The sequence below is a fragment of the Erpetoichthys calabaricus genome, chromosome 1, assembly GCF_900747795.2.
Source record: "Erpetoichthys calabaricus chromosome 1, fErpCal1.3, whole genome shotgun sequence".
Classification (NCBI taxonomy): domain Eukaryota; kingdom Metazoa; phylum Chordata; class Cladistia; order Polypteriformes; family Polypteridae; genus Erpetoichthys; species Erpetoichthys calabaricus.
Window position 1 is genome coordinate 25115650 of NC_041394.2, and position 23305 is coordinate 25138954.

Here is a 23305-nt window from a genome sequence, read left to right on the forward strand (position 1 = left end):
TATCCATAGCATCTTTTACATTACCTACTCCTAAATGTATTCTGTGACCCACTGAAAAAGTGCAGACCCTAATACAGTGTTTATTGAGAACTATCCTCCACTGGCATGTGATGCACACATACAAACGCAATGTTCAGTAGAGTGGACCACACATTTAATCAATTAAAATATCATATACACATCGCACAGAGGAACTGTGTTGTGTGCTGCTACCTCTTAGCTCCTGTGATGTGGCTTCAATTCTCATGTACTCACCATGTCTGTGTGGGTTTCATAGGAGTGCTTTGGTTTCATCTCTCAGTCTGTGCTGTTAAATTGACTTGAAAACCTAAATGAAGTATGAGTGAGAATGGCTACCATCTCATCCAAGATTTACTTCTGATGCTGCTGGGATGGGATCTAACCTCTCAGTACTTTGGACTAATCAGGCAAGCTCCAAAAATGGTTTCAAATTCAGTGTTTCAAGATTGGGGAATCTTCTTCTGAAACGATACAGTATAACTGGAATTTGTGTCTTTGTTAGGTATATTTAGTTGTGGTATATGATTAATAATTTACACATTTGTTTTTGTTAACGAACCTCATCTAATTTTCTAGATGCTCCAAGAAAAGTTTACAAAGTTTGCCACAGAAACAGGAACCCTGGGGCAGGAGCGGGTATCAGCTGTGAATCAGATGGTGGATGAGCTGATCGACTATGGACATTCGGATGCAGCAACAATTGCAGAGTGGAAGGATGGCGTGAATGAGGCCTGGGCAGACTTGTTGGAATTAATGGAGACGCGTGCCCAAATGCTGGCTGCATCCCACCAACTACACAAGTATTTTGCTGATTGCCGAGAGGTGCTGGTTCAAATTGAAGACAAACAGAAGCGCCTGCCAGAGGTGCGTGCACGCCAAGGGGGGACTGCAAATACCAGCACTCTGCAGAGGCTCATGCACAGCTTTGAACATGAACTCCAGTTGCTTGTCACCCAGGTAAGAAAATCACTTTGGAAAGGTGAAACCTACATTTTGAACAACAACAACATGTATTTATATAGCACATTTTCATACAAAAGATGTATCTAAAAGTGCTTTACAGGATGAAAAAAAACAAAATATAAAAATAAAATTAGGCAATACTAATTAACATAGAATAACAGTAAGTCTGATGGCCAGGAGGACCGAAAAAACAAAAAAAACTCCAGACGGCTGGAGAAAAAAATAAAATCTGCAGGGGTTCCGAGGCCACGAGACCACCCAGCACCCACTGGGCATTCTACCTAACATAAATGACCTCAATCAGTCCTCATGGTAAATCCATCAATGTTGGGACATCACGGTGCTTTGATCAGGTGTTGGTGGTGCAGGTTACCACCACAGAAAACCGGAAAAGGAACAGCTGAGAAAGTAGGGGTTAGTACAGATTACGGAGCCACCAAGAATGATAATGATAGTTAAATACATATACAGAATATCAGAGTTAAATTAAAATGAAGCTATGAGAAAGCCATGTTAAAATAATGAATTTTTAGCAGTTTTTTAAAGTGCTCCACTGTAGTAGCCTGGCAAATTTCTATCATTAAGCTATTCCAGATTTTAGGTGCATAACAGCAGAAGGCTACCCTCATCACTTCTTTTAAGTTTAGTTCTTGGAATTCTAAGCAGACACTCATTTGAAGATCTAAGGTTACGATTTGGAGTGTAAGGTGACAGGCATTCTGAGATATAAGATGGAGCAGATTATTGAAGGCTTTGTAAACCATAAGCAGTATTTTAAAATCAATTCTAAATGGCACAGGTAAACAATGTAATGACATCAAAACTGGAGAGATGTGCTTGGATTTTCTTTTCCTAGTTAAGATTCTGGCAGCTTCTTTCTGCACTTATTGCAAGCGATTGATATCATTTTTGGGTAGACCTGAGAGGAGTGCGTTACATTAATGTAGTCGACTGAAAACAAAAGCGTGAACTAATTTCTCAGCCTCTTGCAGAGTTATAAGAGGTCTAACTTTTGCTAAATTTCTTAAGTGAAAAAATGCTGTCCTAATAATCTGATTAATATGTGATGTAAAATTCAGGTCAGAGTCAATAGTTCTTTACCTCCGTCTTGACTTTTAATCCTAATGGATCAACCCTAATCCTAACCCTCATTATATCCAATATTTGCCAATCACTAAAATTTCTGTTTTCTCCTTATTTAGTTTGAGAAAATTACTACTCATCCATTCAGAAACACAAGTAAGACACTGTATCCGTGAATCAAGAGAGGCGCTACTGATAAATAATAACAACAGGAAATCTGTTTTTACACGACTACTAGGAGGACCATCTAAGAAGCCAGTGGCTGTAGTTTAGTTATTTGAAAAATGAAAAGCAAAGCTGGATTGGGATTATGATGTATACTTTGCAGTCCAACTGGATTTCTGTCATCTTCATAATTTATTCCCTTATTTATGAGTTTATCACTATTGAGTATTCCACATTTGATTTTTATGGTAAAACTGGCAAAATACCCGCGCTTCGCAGTGGAGAAGTAGTGTGTTAAAGAGGTTATGTCACCATATATATACATAAACATATATACATATATATACATATCTACATATACATATACACATCCACATATACATATACAAATTTACATATCTACATATATATATATATATATATATATATATATACTGTACATATAAATATAGACATACATATATACATACATACATACATTCACACATATATATATATATATATATATATATATATATATATATATATATATATATATATATATATATATATATATATACTGTATATATACATATCTACTTATTGGCTCCTGTATTTAGGATATAGCGGGTTGGATAATGGATGGATGGACATTTGTATGCATAGCCCCATTTGCCCATTTTCGTCTTTTTTCTTTCTTCAGTAATATTTCAGCAAACCCGGAGCTTGTCAGTTCAAATCCTGGTACTGACACCACTGTGTGACCCTGAGGAAGTCACTTCATCTGCCTGTTCTGCAAAAAACAAAAGTAATGTAACAAATTGTACCTCAGATGTTGCAAGTTGCTGGAATAAAGGCATAAGTCAAATAGATAAATATGTATTATACACATAGGAACTATTCATTTATTTTCAGTTAAGTCATCTGCAGCAAACCTTTATAAATGAGGGTTTCTCCTTTTTAGATAGTGCAAACTGTTTCTTCTTCATTGACGTTTTCTCTTGGAGAGCTTTTTTCATTTCATTGAAAATTAAAGCAGCAGCTGCCAAAATATGTAGCTTTCTTATTAATTTTTCAACATTGTGTAAAATAAATTTATAAAGTAACATAAAAGGTTTAAATACTGGTTATCCTTTTACACTAAAATATTGCTAAAGAGAAACAAAAAAAGTAAAATGCATATGTTGTTTTTCTTTAAGGAGATATTACTGAAGAAAGAAAAAAAAACTAAAACAGCCAAATGGGGTTATGCATACAAACTTAAAAGGTTTAAATAAAACAGAAATATATACCTTTATTTTTACTTCCTTAACTTGTGGAGGGTGTATCTTGTAGCAAAGCCCTAACTTTTTTCGTGAAAGCCTGTTTCAGTCAATAAGTCTTAAAAACAGGTGTAAAGATATTGACAATAAGCTACGCAAATCCACCCAGACATGGAATCGTTTAAATCAAGTATCATTACATTTTCCTTTCTTAAAGAGAAGTAAGGCAGTACTTATAAGCTTACATATTTATATATAGACATACATACATATATATATATATATATATATATATATATATATATATATATATATATCTATATATGTATATCTGTATATATCTATATCTCTATATACATCTATATATACATATATATATAGATATATATATATATATATATATATATATATATATATATCTATATCCATCCATCCATCCATTTTCCAACCCGCTGAATCCGAACACAGGGTCACGGGGGTCTGCTGGAGCCAATCCCAGCCAACACAGGGCACAAGGCAGGAAACAATCCTGGGCAGGGTGCCAACCCACCACAGATATATATCTATATCTATATATATATATATATATATATATATATATATATATATATATATATATATATATATAGAAAATATCCCAATAACAATTAGTTAAGGATCTGTTTTTTTGTGAAGCAGCCTTAACACAGCTTTTCCGCTGTTTTATAAACGAACGCCATATAAGGTCTTCCTTTTTCCTTGGTTCGCCAAGGAAGGAGCCTTTTTATTAAATCCAAGGGTTCTTCGCTTTTTTTTTTTGTTTGTTTATTACGATTGTTATAGTTCTGTTTGTATACGACATTGTCAGTTCAGCACTCCGGTTGTAATATGGCCAAGCTGTGCAAGCTTACTGTTAAGAATGCAACGTATAGTTGTACAGGAGAAAAGCAATCTTGCCTGAAATCAATGGCAACCTTTTGTAGGTCTATGAACTTAATTTAAACTTTAGGTTTACACGGTGCTTTCTTTCCGAAGTACCTGCACTCATGAATATGTCTGTATGTGTCAGTCGCTCAAATCCCCGCGCTTCGCACCGGCAAAGTACTGCTTTTAAATTTTTATTAAGAAGAAAAGAAAACCTTTTAAAATTGAGGGAAAATATACCAATAACAGTTTGTTAAGGATCTGTTTTTTTGTGACACTGCCTTCACTCGAGTGATCAGTTCGAGCTGACTTGCTGGCTAACCATAAGCGTTACCTGGTAGGTAACCACCCATACAATCAGATTGTGAATCAGACTACGAATGGCGTGAATGTAATTACCCCGATCTATATGCTGTCAAATAAATGAACCACACGCCGTGGCGCAATTTTAGGGGCTTCGCCTCTAGCGCTGACGTCCGACATTCGATTCCCGTAAGGGAGTGAAGTGAGTGGGTGGTTACCTACCAGGTAACGCTTATGGTTGGCCAGCAAGTCAGGTAACATCAGCCACAGTGCCTTCAGTTGTGAGAAGCAGATCATAGAATGGATGAAAATAGTTTATTGTCAAATAATGCAAAGAGTACGCGACACGTCTTTCCCCCTTATTCTTGGCTCATCAGGCGTACACACTCACTGCACTCGCTTACGGTAATCGAACGTCGGACGTCAGCGCTAGAGGGGCTTCGCAGCGGTGAAGTATTGCTTTTAAATTTTAATTAAGAAGAAAAGAAAACCTTTTTAAATTAAGTCTTAAAAAGAGGTGTAAAGATATTGACAATAAGCTACGCAAACCCACCAAGATATGCAATCGTTTAAATCAAGGCGCGAGTCGAAAAACACCATCCCATAATATTAGTTAACGATTAACACATTTCTATATGTATTGTAAGCATACAATACAACTGATAATATGTTGCGCTTATTTATCTGGTGTACGGACATTTTTGCGCGTTTAACGGCTGAAATCTAACGTGGTTTGTGCCCTTCAGAATGAAAACAGTTTGCATTTACCTTTTTAATAAAAGTCGAGCTTTTAAGCCTGAGAAATCACCCCGTAAATGCACACGTTTAATTGCGCATGTGTTAATATGTATGCTTACACAGTATTAAAAGACACTCTACAATTACACAGTATTAAAAGACACTCAACAATTAACGTCATTTACCTTCGTTCCCGCGTTTGACTCGTGCTGTAAATCACTTCCTCGTTTTCAGTTCACGTGATTACGTAGGAGGCGTAATACGTGATGACGCGATACGTGACTCCGCCTCCTCCATTAGAGTATATGGACAAAAAACAGGTTCCAGTTATGACCAATTACGCGTAGAATTTCGAAATGAAACCTGCCTAACTTTTGTAAGTAAGCTGTAAGGAATGAGCCTGCCAAATTTCAGCCTTCTACCTACACGGGAAGTTGGAGAATTAGTGATGAGTGAGTCAGTCAGTGAGGGCTTTGCCTTTTATTAGTATAGATAAAATGAAGGGTAATTGTGGGGAGTTGGGGTCCCACCCCACCTAATTTAATGTAATAATTGGTCACAATGCTTTTAAGTACATGGCCAATATTGTATGTGTGAGGGGTCTCTGCTTCACCTTCCTGCCAGGATGATAGAACTATGAAGACATTGATATAGTTTATTAATGAAGTTCATAAATTGGTGAAAGTCCACATTAAATAACTTTTACTCTCTCTTTTTTCTTTTGGATTTGGTGATTGTTTTTCAACAAACAACCCAAACATACTTGCTGCCATAAACCAAATAATACAATTTATTCATAACATCAGAATAACAGAATGTGTATATATCCAAGTGTATATAGAGAAATAACAAACAAGACAAAACACAAATCTGTCCTAGCCTAGTTTGATCTTTTCTTCTATTGTTTAAAAAGGCACATAACTTATGAGTTTTATTTCTTGACTTAGTTTGATCTTATTTTGTCATACAGAAAAAAAGCATGTAACTTAATACATTTTATTTCTCAGTTTAGTATAATTTTTTCGTCTCCTATAGAAAAAGGCACATAACTTATGAATTCTGATCTTTCCATTAATTTGATCATGATAGATAAGGTTTTAGCTAGCAATGTTCCTAGTGCCTGCACTATTATGATGGCATTGATTTGTTCACAGATAGTCTGCACTGGTTTACCCCCACCACACACACACAACCACAGTTCCTCTGTGTAGGTGGGCATGTGTGTGTGTGTGTGTGTGTGTGTGTGTGTGTGTGATACTGTCCTAAACTTTCCTATTGGATTTGGCAAGATAAATTTGCAATAGCTACAAACTTACCCTTCACAAAAGTTACTTTCCAGTTACGATGATACCAATCACCAGAATACATTAGCTGGCTTCATCCTAACTGCTAAGTTACTATCTATAGTTCTCAGAATCAGAATAAGTGTACTTATGGTTTGGTTTCTGTTGGCTCCAGATAAAGGTGATGCTTTGTCACAATCCGTCTAGGTCAGGTTACTCTGGCACACATGGATGGATGTTCAGGATGCTTTTTCTGTCTTTTTTCAGGGGCTCTTCTCCTTCTTTACATTGGTCTCACCTTTTTCTAGTAGGCTTCACACACGGTAGTCCTTATTTGCTAGCATAAAATTTACACCTGCTGGGTAGTCAACAATTAGTTGACTTCTGACTTTAGTGGGACAAAGATCTGGCTTTACTTACGGTATCTCTTTGCTTAACCAAAGCTTGGACTTGTGGCACCCTGTGTTACAGACTGCCTTCCACTCTTCCAGTCCAGCACCAGTTTCCCATTGGAGTAAAAGGGATTGCTCCAGCGTTTGTTGCGCCATACTGTAGCCAACTGAGAGCACAGTGCTAGTGCTTGCAATGAGTTAAAAATTAAGGGATGGGTGTTTTGCTATTGGTCTCCTGGGTACACATTATTCTAACCTTTTGGTTGACAATTGATGAAAAGTTGTGTCCATTAAGGCTGCCAGTGGTTGAGTTATGGCTCTTTGTTCACCACCGACGTGTTTAAATGGTGTGTTGTGGAGACATCTCTGGATGCCATTTTGCCTGTGATTGATCGGTCTCATCAGATGAGATGCAGAAACTGCATTTCAAAGTGGCCCTGTGGGGAAAGAACTGACATTTCAACTGAAGTTAAGAGGGTCTGGTAGCTGTGTCTGAAACAATAGCAAAGCAAAATGGGCAATGCCAGTCTGTCATACACCAACAAAGAGTCTTGTACTATCAGAGGTTTTAGAGGTTCTTCTATCTGGTCTCAAAGGCAATCAAAAACAAGGTGGAGGTCCTTTTTTCAGGCCAGACAGGTCAGGGTCATTATTCTTCATCCTGGTTGACAAGTCCTTCTTTGTAGTACATTGTTCCTCCTGACGTTGAAGTTACTTTATAACTTGAAGGTAGTGCCAATTCTGGAGAATTTCACAAATTCTGAAATGTTTACCTTATTGTTTCAAAACTGTCCCACCTCCTTCTTAAAACTAACATGCAATGCCTATAAAAAGTCTTAATCTCCTTTGATAGTTTTCACATTTTGGATTTAATTTAACTTTTTTGAATAACAGGAAAAGACTCTTTAAATGTCAAAATGGAAACAGTTCTCTGCAAAGTGATCTAAATTAATTACAAATATAAAACATTAAATAATTGATTGCATAAGTATTCACCCCCTTGAAGTCAGTATTTAGTTGCTGCACCTTTGGCAGTCGAGACAGCCTTGGGTCTGTGCAGTCAGCTTTGCACCATCTGAACACAGCTAATAACTAAGTTGTCCAAATATTTCATCCATAAACTTCTTAAAAGGTCACCACTTGACATATTTAGTCTGATCCAGAAAATGGTGCAACCATTTTAAAACTTGGCCAGCATTGTTCTTTAGGTAGTCTAGAATGACTGGATTCATTGAAGTTGGCACTTAGATATGGAAACTGGGTAAACAAGGAGCAGCTGTAGATCATTTTTTGCCCAAGTGGATGTTTTCTCAGTTTTTGTGTTCATCTCTAAATTTGAAATAGTTTTTAGGTTTTTGGCCATTACGGACTATAAAGTAGTACCACAGTTTGAGGTCATTGATGCTTCTCTCCCTGACAGGCTTTATGAGTTCTATGACAGGTTTGAGGCACTGAATTATTCACCAGGGGAGGAGGTCCTTACTGTAGACTGTGTACAGCTGACGTGAGGAGGACACTGAGTTGTGTCAAACCACATAAAGCTGTGGGACCTGATAACATTCTTGGTTGGGTGTTGAACGACTGTGCTGCTGAGTTAGCAGTTGTTTTTACATACATCGTTAACATCTGTCTCCAGCAGTTTGTGGTACCTACACAGTTTAAGGCTGCCACCAAGAAAACAACTGTAACCCGCCTCAATGACTACTGGTCTGTGGCACTGATTTGAATGACTAGTCATGTGTAACATTCTAGCTAGCCTCACACCTTCGCTAGACACCTTACAGTTCACATATTGTACCAATCAGTCCACAGATGATGCCATCAAACTTGTTCTACACACCATACTATCTCACTTGGAGAAAAAAGAACAGGTATGCTGGGATAGTTTTTATTGACTTCGGTTCAGCCTTTAATACAATCACCCCACATCAGCTAATAGTGAAAGTTTCTATGCTCTTGCTCACCATGCTTTGTAAATGGATCTTGCACTTCTAGTCAGAAAGACAACAGACAGGACATGTTGCCATTAAGACATTGCGTACCTACAAACTGAGTATGGGGTCCCCTCAGGGCTGTGTGCTCAGTCCATTGCTCTTTACTTTGCTGACACATGACTGTACTGCCAGGTCCTGCACAAATCAGCACAGTAAGTTTGCTGATGATACAACAGTAGTAGGACTCATCAATAATGAAGATGAAACATCTTACAGAGCAGAGGTGGAACAGTTAGTGACCTGGGGCCTCATGTATAAACAATGCATACGCACAAAAAATGTTGCATACTCCCGTTTCCACGCTGTATTATCATAGTATTTCGCTCTACTTACCCTTTACCTGTTACCTCAAGAGTAAGTGTACTCGTCAAGCTCGTTATCGGGTTGGTCTACTGTTGCACTTTAAGATGAACACACACATACATAGCAATACGCATACACACAGACTGCAACCACAACAGTGCCCCATGAATGACACACACACAGCTGGTTAACCTCTGGCACTTTTAACCACACAAGTGCTTTAGGTATAACACAGCCTGTCACTCAGCACTTCAAGAGACTTACTTATTATCGGCATGAACTACATGTGATGTTTTAATGATATCTCAGACCTAAATATTACTTTTGGTCTACAAGAATACATTTAAACATACAAGGACTCAGCACTCTTGACTATAGGCCATTTATCAGCCAAGAATACCTTCTTTAATAATAATAATAATAATTCATTACATTTATATAGCGCTTTTCTCATTTACATACTGCTCCTTACTATTGAGTGGAGTTCTCACTCTCAGCCTAATAAACCTTGCAGCACAGAAATAATGGCAAAAGTCCGACTGCACCTAGGTGCTCCAAGAAATCTAACTTATTACTTCAATCACTCTAGACATTAAGACAAAGCATAGAAAGTTAAAAGCAGCATGGTATTTATTACAATAATAATAATAATACCACTGGAACAAAGAATAATAGAAAATAGGTACTGATAGGAAAGTCTGAATATATATAGTCTTTAGAAAAAGCTTACGAAAAAAAGTAGAGATGACAAGGATGAATGTCACAGGCGGCTTGTGATCTAGCAATCAATATTCATGATGCTTTTCTGACGACCAGTGGCATCTTCGTCCATTCTTCTTCCTCCTTCCTTCCTTACTTCCTTATGTCCTTACTTCCCCTACTCACTCCTCAGATGAGGCATATTTATTCTAAAATTGTACCAGGGTTTTTGCAAGATGTGATTGATAGATTTTCTGATTGGCTGGCTCTCAATATGAAGAATTAATTCACTGTCCATTTTCCCAAACAATAAAACCTTTTAAGTTCTCTGAGGTGTCGGTAGATCTTCCTTTCCCAGGCTGTAAAATAATTAGGCATTGGCTCAGTCTTCCTTTCCCAGGTTATAAAGTAATTGAGCCACCAGCATGTCTTCTTTTCTATGTTGGAACAGCTGTTTTAAAGGTGAGGTGTAAGGGAAAAAAACCTTGATTTGTCCTAAATGTAGTTCATCTGTTGTCTTGTCTCGAACAAAATATAATGGAAATTAAACCAAAATGTACAGATTTTGTACCCCACAACACACGCTCAAATCACAATGTATAAAACCTAAACTTGACGTAAAGCCACGCACATTTTCATGGTAGCTCAAATCCTGGCGTATGCAAGTTCTCCGCTCGATTTTGCAAACCAGCGGCTCCCAGCGTCAAAGCACTGTTTTTGTTTCCCTTTCTTTTTTAGATCCACATCCCTAATGTGGCTTTATCATATACACTGAAATTAACCACATATTGTTTATTAGTTTAAGGCATTTGATTGTAATTAACTTTTAACAATATAATGGTCCACGGAATAGCCAAACTATTCTAAATACCATAGCGTCTTTAGCGTTGTTACTCTCACTTCACCTTCTTTTTCTTTTAGATGCTCCTGTTAGGGGTTGCCACAGCGGATCATCTTTTTCCATATTACTCTCATTGCACCACTCGGAGTATTTATATCACTGTATCTGAGTGTGGAATCACAGCTCTACAGCAGCTGATCGGAAAGAGAATTATCGGAATACAGCATCAAGCACACGCTGCCTCAGCCATGCTGTCTATTTGAACTGCTCTCATGCAACAAATGCTTCAGAGCCTTTTCTGAACGGACTTCGCGGTTCAGAAACAGTTTCATCCCAAGAACTCTAAACACACTCAATCAGTCCATCAAGTGCTCCTTGTAGAACTGTTTGTACTTATAAGTACAATCACCTCACTATAAACTTGTGATACAGTTATAATATTGCACAACCTGAGCCACTTTATAAAGCGCGTATTTACATACGATGACGATATCATTTTTAAGATGTAATGCAGCAAAATATGTTTATTATATTATACAGATAAAACTTTAACTTCATATATCTATATTGTTAATAAAACATGTGAGGACACGGTGCCGCAGCGCTAGCAAGGAGCTGGCGCTCCATTCACAGATTGTTCCTGCCTCATGCTATATTCTTGCTGGAGCTGGCGCAACACTGGAAGGATAGATGGATAGAATAATTAAACATGTACTATGAAGATATTTCAATGTTCCTTAAAAGTTCTGAAGAATCGGCATTCTCAGCTTACAGATGGCTTAATGTCTATTACAAAGCTGATTATGTGACAATTGGGTATTTGGAGAAAGAAAAGGAAGGACAGAAATTGGGGGTTAGTACGTTTGAAAGAAACAGTACTGCTGCAATAAATGATTTCATCGAAGGTCGCACATGGTGCAGCAAGCATCTTGTGTGAGGCATGAACAATCACTGCGCCACCATGCTCCCATGTTTAATACATGCTTTAATTCCTATCATCATGAAAATATCAAGTATACATCTCAGTATTTAAATTATTCAGAGAGCTGTAATATCGTGAATGTAATGGATTCTGTGTCCTGTCATAGGAAGAGAAAGCCTGTTTAAGAAGCACGTAGTGATTCACACTCATAGAGCACAAAGAAGAACACATACAAAACAAAGCATTTAACGTGCTACTTTAGTTACGATGGGATTTGAGAAACTAGTAAATTAAACGATTTTAAGATGAAGTTTATGGTGTTCTACTTTAATTCTTCTATTTCCCCCCATGCTTTTGCCATTGCCTTTTCACAGAACCCTGCGCTTAAGGGCTATTTATATTGATTTGCATATTCAAAGAGGCGTAATTCTGGGAGGAGTTTGGGGAGTGGCAGCAGGCGCATGCACGAGCGTTACTTTTCACGCTGACCGGGATTTATGGAGCAGAAGAACGTGGAAGTTGGCGAACGCACAGATTTATGCATTTGGATTTTTTTGTGAGTACGAACCTTTCCGCTTTTGTCCATACGCCATGTTTTAGTCTGAATTCTACACATGGCGTTATGCATGAGACCCCTGGTGCAAGGACAACAACCTGTCCTTTAATGTAAGTAAGACAAAAGAGTTGATTGTGGACTTCAGAACAAAAGCTGAACAGCCCCCACAACATTTCAGTGGATGTCCTGTAGAGAGGATCAGCAGCACAAAATTCTTGGGTGTCTACATCACTGATGATCTGTCTTGGAGTTGCAATACCATATCCCAGGTCAAGAAAGCTCAGCAGAGATTGCACTTCCTTAGGATGCTGAAGTGAGTGAAAATCCCTCCTCCCATCCTCACCACCTTCTACCAGGGCACTTTCAAGAGTGTCACTATTAACTGCATCACATCTTAGTACAGAAACTGCAGCGTGTCTGACAGGAAGACTCTCACTGTGGTGAGAATGGCTCAGAGGGTCTTCGGGATCTCTCTCCCCTCTACTGAGGACGTTTTTAAGGCTAGATTTTAAGAACAAAGCCCTCTGCATTGCAGGAGACTCCTCACACTCCTCTCATGGACTGTTCAATATTTTGCCATCTGGTAGGAGACATCGGTCCATAAAATCAAGAACAGCTAGAATATGCAGGAGCTTCTTTCCACAGGCAATAAGACTGCTAAACTCTCTGTAACATGCTCATAACAAGCCAGTTTTTATACACATAATTATTTATTTTTATTGGCTTACGTTTTTGTGCTTTTTTTCCCCCTTTTCCTTGGTGCACGCTTTCTGGTCTTGAGCAATGCAATTTTGTCCCACTGTATTTTAGATATGGCTGGAATGACAAATAAAAATTTGACCTTGAACTATTTCAAATGTTATGTCACTATATTTCCAAACATTTTAGAGAGGAGAAGATGGATGGAACAGACCTGTAATTTCCTAAAAGTTCAAAATTGACACTGCATTTAAATGATAATGGAACCAATCCTGATTGAAGATTGTTAAATGAAATGAAAGTAATGATTAAAATTACCCCAGGCTCATGTCTTTTTAATTGGTGAAATTTCACTAGGTCTAATTAATATGGTGATGATTTCAGCAGTGTTTTCAGGATTGACCAATAAAAATATGTGGCAAGTCTATGAGAGGGATGATGGGTCAGTTGACTCATCTGAGAGGTAACAACTTTCACTTTAGGTTTACATAAAATCATTAACCTATGTATTGGAGGCCTAATGGAGGATTGTGTTTAGGACTTGAAAAAGATGAATACTGGTAGAGAAGGAGATCATCACATTTCTAGCATTATAACTGATGTTCTGGCAAAATGTTGAACTGTCGTTTAGCTTGCAAAAAGGCTGATTTCATCACTGCCTACGCCTCTCTTTTCTCTGGACTTCCTAACTCTGACAGAAATGTGGATCTTTTGTCGTCTTACAGGTTTTCTCACGCTCCACGTACCCCTGAACGTGTGGGTGGTATTGGTCTTCTCTTGTCCATTACCTGGATATTTACTGCTCCTGAATGTCTTAACACCTTCTCATTTTCGTCTTTTGAATGCAATGTTGTTCAAGTAACCTTCCCTAACAGCCTGCTTCTCATTATGAACTATCACATTCCAGGTCCATATGTGAATTTTTTGCACAAACTCTTCTGTATCCTGATCCTCCGATCCTGTTATCCTTCTAGGAGATTTCAACATAAACTTCCTGTTCATCTGGTTTCCTTACCCTTATCTCTTCTCTTTCCTTCTCTGAGTTTCTGTCATCTCCTGCTCATTTGGCAGGTCATCACCTTAACCTCATTTTCATATTCAATCTTGCCTCTCCTCCCTCCCCGTCCATCACTCCCTTGCATATCTCAGACCACTTTTTTATTTCCTTTTCTGTTCTTCTACTTTCTCCACTTCCTCCTTTACTTTCAGCTATCACAATTTGACAAAATCTTCCTTCTATATATCCTTACCACCTTCTCTGCATCTGTCCTTTCTGCACTTCCTTCTTCTGATTACTTTGCCCAACACTTGGTGGACTCTACATAAAGCACTCTCTTTTCTCCCCTCCATTCTTCTCTTGATGCCCACTGCCCTCCTGTCTTTTGCCCTGGTCGTACCTCTACACCCCCACCCTGGTTATCTACCATGCTCTGTTCTAATCACAGGGAGATTTGCTTTCCTAAAAGAGCATGGGGTGAGAAGAAATAACTGTCCCTTTTGGATAAGCACTGGTCTCTAACCACATTGAAGTGGTAGCAGCAATCATAAAAGCCTTTTAAATGGTAGTCTCTGTCAGCGCTGGGACTGCAGGCCCCATAAGGTGGTGTAGGACTGGCACAGGACCAAACAACGAGGGCGAGGTGGACCATCACCATTCATTGCATGGTTCATATACCCATTGGATTTATCAGTTTTACTACTGGTTCATTGTGGGGGAAGTCCCTTTAAGAACATTAAGCTGTTAATTTCGGTTCAGAAACCCTCAGTATTCAGCGACATTGAGGTTGCTGTGAGCAATGGATTTGTAATATTATTTTCTAACAATACACTATTTTATTCTGATATTTGTATCTTCTATTTGTATTCCTAATTTCAGCCTGGTTCACTTCGCAGTCACATTTCTGTTTTTTTGGTGAGTGAAGAGTGTAGGCGTCAAATTATTTTTGCTGTCCACCTCCAATCTGCTGTAATGTTCTCTTGACTACATTATCAATGCCCACTCACCTCACATAGAGTGAGCTGCTGATAATGAAAATACATATAATTTTTAAAAATGTGCTTTATGAATAGTCTGAAAGTGAACAGAAAAGTTGCAGATGTATTTTTGATAATTTGAGTATAACGACACTGGAAATAAGTTGGCTTGTTATTTCCATGGAGCTCTAACCTGGGTTATACAGTGACTTGGCTTTTTAACTCTTTTAGGGCTAATTTTTTGTTTCTTTTCTCCCAGGGCTGAATATTTTTCCAAAAACTAACTTATTTTAAAAAAAGAGCACAAAACAATTGTTTAACATATCAAATCAACAAAAAATATGTATTTTTGACTAATATAACTGCTTTGCGTTTTGTATGAGCCTGCATACTATATAATTTAACATATTATTATTTCACATACTGTACATGTTACAAAGCAAAGTCCTGCAAAGTATAACGCTCAAAGCAGCCAATTGCATGCATTGCCACGTTGCACTGCTTACAATATGTGTTGCACTGGTGTCTCTTTTTCAGTTGTCTGTTGCTGCACATAACACAGTCAGGCTTGTACTTTTTGTCCTCATATGTTGCAGGAAAGTGGCGCTCAGTCAGCCTGTCTGGCACTGCTCTTTGTGATGGCCTTCCTCGCTTTGCCAAAGGCACTCCAACATAATCTGCCAGCAAGCTGTCAACCACCTTCTTGCGGAAATCTGCCGCAGTCATAGTGCTGTCACTGTTTGCCTGCTTGAATAACATATATCCATTTGTGAGTGCAATCTCACGCATGCAATGGTACACAGTGTGGTACCACTTGGTGGACTTATGGCCATAAGCATATGACCCCAGCATCTGATCCATTCGATCAACTCCAGCCATGTACTCCTCAAGTGCAACGGGCTTGTCCAGCTTCCTACCTTCTGGGTTTCCCTTTGAACGAATTACTTTCTCACATAAATTGTTGGTGTGAACTGTAGTAAGACAAGTCACCCGTTTGACTTCATGCCATGCCAATGCCAGGTATCCTTCAATAAGGGCGTGCACAAAAAGGCGAGTTTCAAAAGGGCGACCTCAATTGGGTGCGGCAAATAAAGGTGCCCGTAAATAAAGGCAAGCTTCAAAAGGGCGACCTCAATTAATTGGATGTTTTAATATTCTTGCTTTCGCCTTTTTATAGGTTCAATCATGGCCTTTATCTAATAAATTTTCTGTAATAATTTTGTTGCGTTTGCCTTTATTCGCTGCGCCCAATTGAGGTCGCCCTTTTGAAGCTCGCTTTTATTTACGCGCGTCTTTATTCGCCACGCCCAATTGAGGTCACCCTTTTGAAGCTTGCCTTTTTGTGCACTCCCATATTGAATAGAACCCCAATGCCACCAAGTTATCCGCCCGCATGAAAACAGGATTGTCACCTCTTTTCATCTTCAGCCTGTCTGGCTTCAACTGTGAAGGCATGTGTCTCCTGTTCATCCTCACTGTGCCACAAGCTCCTATTCCCCTGCTCTGTAGCTCCATGAACAATTCTGGTGATGTATAAAAATCGTCCATGTACACAACATGACCCAAATGTTCATAGCCCTGAAGCAGCTCCAGCACAACCTGACTTGTCAAGGGACAGTTCTCTCATTGATTCATCCACAGACAAATCACGGCCAGGCTGATAAAAATGGTTTATATGTTGGTTCCACTATGTCAAGCAGAGGCTGAACTTTACACATGGGGTTATAGCCTGGCTCTCCCCTTGGGATTTGCTTCTGGTTATCACAGAAGTGAATGAAGCTTTGCAGCAGCACGTACCTATCACGCGGCATAACCTGTCCAAAGCCACCAGGTGACAAAGTACGTTTGGACCAATGCTCCCTGAAATTATATCGCCAGTCCAGTCCCATCTCTATCTGCAATGTCACAAAGCCCTTCATCTCGTCTTTTGTTGTGGGTTTCCACTTCGAAAAACGAGAATGTGGAGCAAGCGCATCCCGCGATTCAAAAAATTGCTCTGCATACCTGTTTGTTTCGTCTGATATCAGCGGAAAAACTGCCTCAGGAAAAAACAGATTGAAATAGTCCAGCGGCTTGTAATCCATTGTGTCCAGCAGCAGGCCGTGCCTTCTTGTGAAGTCCGGTAGCCAGTTCGGCTCCCACAGATCAATTTCTGGGTATTCCTCCCACGCGAACCTTGCCGTAGGTGCATCGGCCGTGCGAATGCGCTCAGCTGCCAGCCGAGCAGCTGGGGCGGCATCAGCTGGTCTCCGATCGGCTGATGCCGGCTCCTCAATCTCTTGTTCGATCTCCTGGTCACTGTCAATGAAATCCGACTCCACAATAATGCGCAAAATGTCATTTGCCGAGTATTTTCTTTTCTGCACTCGCTTCGCTCCCTCGTGAGATGTTGATGCCATCTTGCCTTTGTTTGCATTTGTTTACATATCGCAACTCACGCAAGGATCAGTTGCTGAGTCAATGAGTCTAACATTCCTCCAAGCAGAGAGGGAATGCCTGTGACGTGACAGTGAGTTTTGTCGCCATTAACAGCTGATTGTTGCCGTCTATCCCTGGATGTCGACTTTTGTCGACATTCGCCCACAACCCCTCCTGTCAACAAAAGTCAACATCCGCCCTAAAAGAGCTACCAGGTGTTTAGATAGATAGATAGATAGATAGATAGATAGATAGATAGATAGATAGATAGATAGATAGATAGATAGATAGATAGATAGATAGATAGATAGATAGATAGATAGATAGATAGATAGATAACAGACAATAACTTTATATAATGTTAACGTTTACCCTGGGTGGAATTGAAGAGTTGCATAGTTTGAGGGAGGAACGATCTTCTCAGTCTGTCAGTTTTTAGAACATTAAAACAATCCAGCTGAGAACAGGCCGTTCAGCCCAACAAACTTTGCCAGTCCTATCCATTTAATTCTTCTAAAATAACATCAAGTCTAGTTTTCTAAGTCCATAAAGCCCTACTGTCTGCCACACTACTTGGTCATTTATCCCATGTGTCTGTGATTCTCTATGAAGAAAAAATTCCTAACATTTCTATGAAATTTACAGTGAACAAGTGTGTCCAACTGTGTCCCCATATTCCTCAAAATAAACTGTCAAATGAAATTATAAAATTAGATTTGATGGAAATATAATAAAGCATTTTTATCCATTGTTGAATCATTCCTATTTACTGTGTCTACGCTAGTGTATGCAGAGGAAGCAGGATCACCGTCCACTCAATGCACAAAGTCAGAGCTTTTCATACAAAAAACTAATTATAAGAAATGTTCAGTGAGCCAGAAACGCACGTAAGGAGAGTCATCCATAAGTTCACAGATGGTAGTGAGGACCAGGAGATAGAGGTTGCCAAGTTGTGATGTCTTTTATATTTTATATAGTCTATATTTTCTTTTATATTTTGACTTTGAATTAGGTCAGTTTTTAGCAGTGAATTCAAAGCCTGGTGTTACAGTCATAATGTTGCTGCATTGCTTTTTTAGTTTTATTTTGCAATGTCTGTGTGTCCAAACATAATCCAGTAATTATTATTATTATGATTGTTGTTGTTGTTTTTATGGAAAAATGAAGCATGGCAATATAATTTTAAGCCAAATAATTTCCATCAGTCTTGATGTAAATTTAGTATCTATAAATTAAAAAATATAAAAACAATGACCATACCTTCAACAAATAAGACCACACTCCACTGCGTATCCAAGGCCAGCCCCCTCAAAAGCATCAGAGTTTGTTACTGTTTCTTTTAAATACGCCACTACTGTTCTATAAATGGTGTATTCCTTCACAATGCTTTCTTACCTCATACTGTACATTTCTCTTCCAAGATCTTTCCTCTTATTCTTCTATTTATATACAGCAGAAGCTCTTTCTTGGGTACGTTTGTTGAAAAGGTACCACTGACCTCTCTTGGAAAGCTTCTGTAAATCGTCCTTTTTACAATATGGCATGTCTTGTGCTTTTTATGTCCCTGACTGACTGTTTATCTGACTCTTCTATTAAAAAATGACTGTCTCTAAGCTGGTAGGAAGCTGGGTGCCTAGTAATGTGGAAATTTTGAATGTCTAGCTTTTAGGGTTGGGTTATGGTCCAATTTTGTGGCCATCCAGGTGCTCTTTTATTTATTTTTTCCTAACATCATCTTCACAGAGCTAGGTGGTGGTTAGTGATGGGAAATGGTTCCTTCTTTTTATCTATTATTCCTTAGTTAAAATTGTTTGTTTTTACCAGCCACATACAATAGTTATAACATTACTTACAATATGGACTTCGCTCCTTGTAAGCTGGCACTCTATTTCCTGCTCCTACCTGTTCTGATGTTTCCATCAGGTGCGCCAACTCCAGGAGAGTGCAGCCCAGTTGCGTACTGTCTATGCTGGTGAAAAAGCAGACACCATTGTAGCGAAAGAGCAAGAAGTGATGCAAGCTTGGAAAGAGCTGCTGACATCCTGTGAAGAATGCAGACTTCAAATCACCACATCAACTGACAAACTGCGATTCTTTGGGGTAGTACGGGACCTGGTTTCTTGGATGGATGGTATCATCTGTCAGATTGGCACCGGTGAAAAGCCAAGGTAAGTACTTGTGTGATGACTTTCACTTTATTTTTACTTTATAATATATGAAGTACAGGGAAAGTAGCAGAATCGCCCAAAAATTCGATTTCGAGATTTTGATGAATCTCGACGTTTTAGACCTCCCATTTTTGGAAGTATGTCTGTGTATGTATGTAAACACAATAACTTGCTTTCACTTAGGTCAACCAAATTTTGCATACAAGTATTGGGTACAAAATGTAGATTTTTCTACGTTTTCTTTTTCTGCTAACCAGAAGTGGTATTTTACATGAAACATTTCCCCAAAATTATTAAAAATTTACATCACATTATTGTAAAGCACCACATTCTAAGCATTTTTTGTCTGTGCATTTTTTCGAAAAATGACTGGTTTTCGAGATAATCACAATTTTCCATTTGACATTCAAATGGTAATACATACATATTTGAGAACATTTTTATGTTATGTAAGTGAAATTACACACATTATTAAAGTCTCTTGCAACTTTTGACCCACTTGCACTTACTTAAAATTTACTTGAATTGTTTGTCAAAATAAAAATATCATGGCAAATTTTTTATTTATGCAGATGCAGAGTTTGATATATTCAACTTTACTTTTATAATAATTGTTCAATATAGTATTAATTTGATTTGATTTGTTGTTGACGGTTCTTTAATGTACGTGATATAAAAATATAATCATTGTCTTGCAGTTTACTCCTTAAATATCCATCCCCATATCTGAGTGTACGAGAAAGTCGAGGGGAGAGCACTCCCGATTTTTTTCTTTAAAATTAGTCGCACAACAAATCTTGTCAGATCTGTGTGTGAATACCAGATAACAGATACAAAGTGCTTTCTGTGAAGTGCCTGAGCTAGGGAAAGGCGCTATATAAATAAAATTATTATTTATTATTATTATTATTATTATTATTAAGGTTTGAATGGCTCAAATGACATGTTTGCAATTCAATCTCATAAGCAAACATCAGTAACATGTGATGCAAGAAAACAGTTTTATGTGAAGGTGCTGCTCGGAGGTGGTGTGGTTTTTGTCCCTTTGACAGTTTTGTCGTTTGTCCTGAGGGCGGTGGGTATTGTTATCTGTAAAGCCATCATCACAGCATGTGTGAAAGGTTGAGGTTGCACTCAGTGTAAATTAAGAGTGAATCTTCAGCATTATACTTCATGGACCTTCATGGCACTGCCTTTTGTGTCTTCCACTGTTGTGTATTCTCAGTCTAGTTAGGCTAGACGTTGCACTACTGTGCTACTTCTAGACGGAGCAAAAACTAGTAGCCTGTTAGTTCCACATTCAGCTTTGTCTTCATTAAAAATGAAGCAAAAGTATAATAGAAATAATGAAAACACTCAATTTAATTTCTGGTAAAAAAAGAAAACTGAAAGCCTACCACTCACCATTAACTGATATTCTTCAGTTATGAACTGTCACAGCAACCCTTTGCCGCCCACGGGACTTCTAAAGCACCCCTTTCTTTCTGCACGTTTCTCAGCATGAAATTAAAAAAATGTTTTTGGCCATCACCACAAACTACATGAGGTAAGTAACGTAATAAATAACATTTATGAGTGGAGCTGTTCTTAAACTGAGACGTCTAATAAATGCACATGAGCTATGCATGCTGTGACAAAAAATAAAAATGTTTAGCTTTGGAATTAGTTTGACAGATGCATCACTATAAACAACACAGTATAAGTCACATCAAAATATATTTTTTTTGGGTGGGATATTCTTGTAAAAGAATTATAAAATATATATGTAAAAAAGCTTGTCAAGCTTACAGCTCTCCTGTGCATAATCATACAGTATCTCAAAAGTCCTAACATTCATATTAATATATACCTTTTAGTCACATATCTCAGCAAGAAAAAAATGTCCTTGTAGCTTATTAAAAGATATTCCCTTTTTTACTTAAATTACACTGACTCACTGTATATCATGTGCAAGTTAAAATTGTCTTTTTGGTGTGCTATACAATTAAAAATGCATGCAAGGATGATTTATATAATTTCTATGCATTTTTAGATAAACATTATATTTTTGTGTGTTTTCTTTCAATTTTGTGTTTCGTCTTTATCCATCCATCCATTTTCCAACCCGCTGAATCCGAACACAGGGTCACGGGGGTCTGCTGGAGCCAATCCCAGCCAACACAGGGCACAAGGCAGGAACCAATCCTGGGCAGGGTGCTAACTTCGTCTTTATTATAATTGTTAATGGACATACACTGGATAGGAATATGTTCTTTTGGTTAGACTGGTGGCTCAGTCCCAGAGTTGTGCATTTGAATCCCGGCCCATTCATTGTCACACCTTCTTAGCACGTTTGCATGTGTTTTTCTTCTGATGTCCTCCCACCTGCTAAAGACATGACATTTGTGTTATTTGGCGCCTTCATTGTGTGAGTGGGTGTGCCTTTTAATGAACTGCCACTCGTCTTTGCTAAATTCCTCCCATGCGCCAGATGCTTATACAACAGACTCTGGCTTCCTTCTACCCCATATTGGAAAAAGGAGATTTAGAAAATGGAAAAGTGATTGAAGAGGCTGTCTTGACTTTAATGATCAATTCACACGAGGAACATTCAAAAAGTTTCTGTACTTTTATATTTTCATTGGAAATGGTGAAGGCGGGAGGAGTAGTAATTGGTCAGGTTTGAGAGTGTCATGTGACTGGGAAAATTGCACTGCAAAGGAAGGTGACTATGTAGAAATGTTTGTTTTTGAAATTTTTAGTAAACAGAGTGCGGAAACATTTCAAACGTCCCTAGTAGTTTTAAGTTAATGAACAAATTCTCCTAATACCGTATAGACTGCTTAATGTAAATCTGCACATAAAACATACTCATTTTCAATGAAGAATTGCCCCTCTTTGTTTTGACTAGCCTCAGTCTGAACTGAATGAGCAATGAAACCAAAGCTGCCTCCTTCTTTTTTCACAGAGATGTGTCGTCAGTGGAGGTGCTAATGAATTACCACCAGGGCTTAAAGAATGAGATTGAGGCCCGCAATAAGAGCGTAATGCAGTGTGTGGAGATGGGGAAGACGCTCTTGGCAGCCAGGAACCCAGCAGCAGAGGAGGTAACCTTCTGAGACGGAAATTTTTCTTACTCATCAGCAAGCACATTATTAGGCTTTTTAAGCTTTTTACAAATTATCAATGTTTTTTTTTTTTAAATAATATCTATTTGAGCCACTTCAAAACATTATAGTAAAATAAATATACAATATAACACTGACATCTGTAAAATAAAAATGTAACTCAAAAATGTTATTTTTTCTGTAACCTAGGAAATGATGTTGACACCTGTGTGTGTATGTCATGCCTATAAAAAGTATTCACATTTTCTTGTTATACAGCATTGAATCACAGGGGATTTAATTTTTTATGATATTTACCAAAGGAAAAAAAAATGTTTAATGTCAAAGTGAAAACAGATCTCTAAATTAATTACAAGTATAAAACACTGTATTGTATGAGGAAGTCAGGAGTGGCAGAGAAGTAAGAGTTGTACAGGATTTGTACGAGGGAAGTGTGACAGTGGTGAGGTTTGCAGTAGCAGTGATGGATGCATTCAAGTTGGAGGTGGGATTACATCAGGGATCGGCTCTGAGCACTTTCTTATTTGCAATG

At 38.2% G+C, this 23305-nt stretch overlaps 1 protein-coding gene across 1 annotated transcript in view; it reads left to right on the forward strand.

Annotated features, from left to right (window-relative positions):
* Window positions 1–23305, forward strand: part of LOC114647794 (spectrin beta chain, non-erythrocytic 4-like) — a 432215-nt gene that overhangs the window by 347758 nt on the left and 61152 nt on the right. Inside the window, exons 27-29 of the mRNA XM_028796437.2 lie at window positions 598–978; window positions 19422–19666; window positions 22614–22752. Of these exons, the coding sequence (XP_028652270.1) occupies window positions 598–978; window positions 19422–19666; window positions 22614–22752 (765 nt within the window). The remainder of the gene's footprint in view (window positions 1–597; window positions 979–19421; window positions 19667–22613; window positions 22753–23305) is intronic.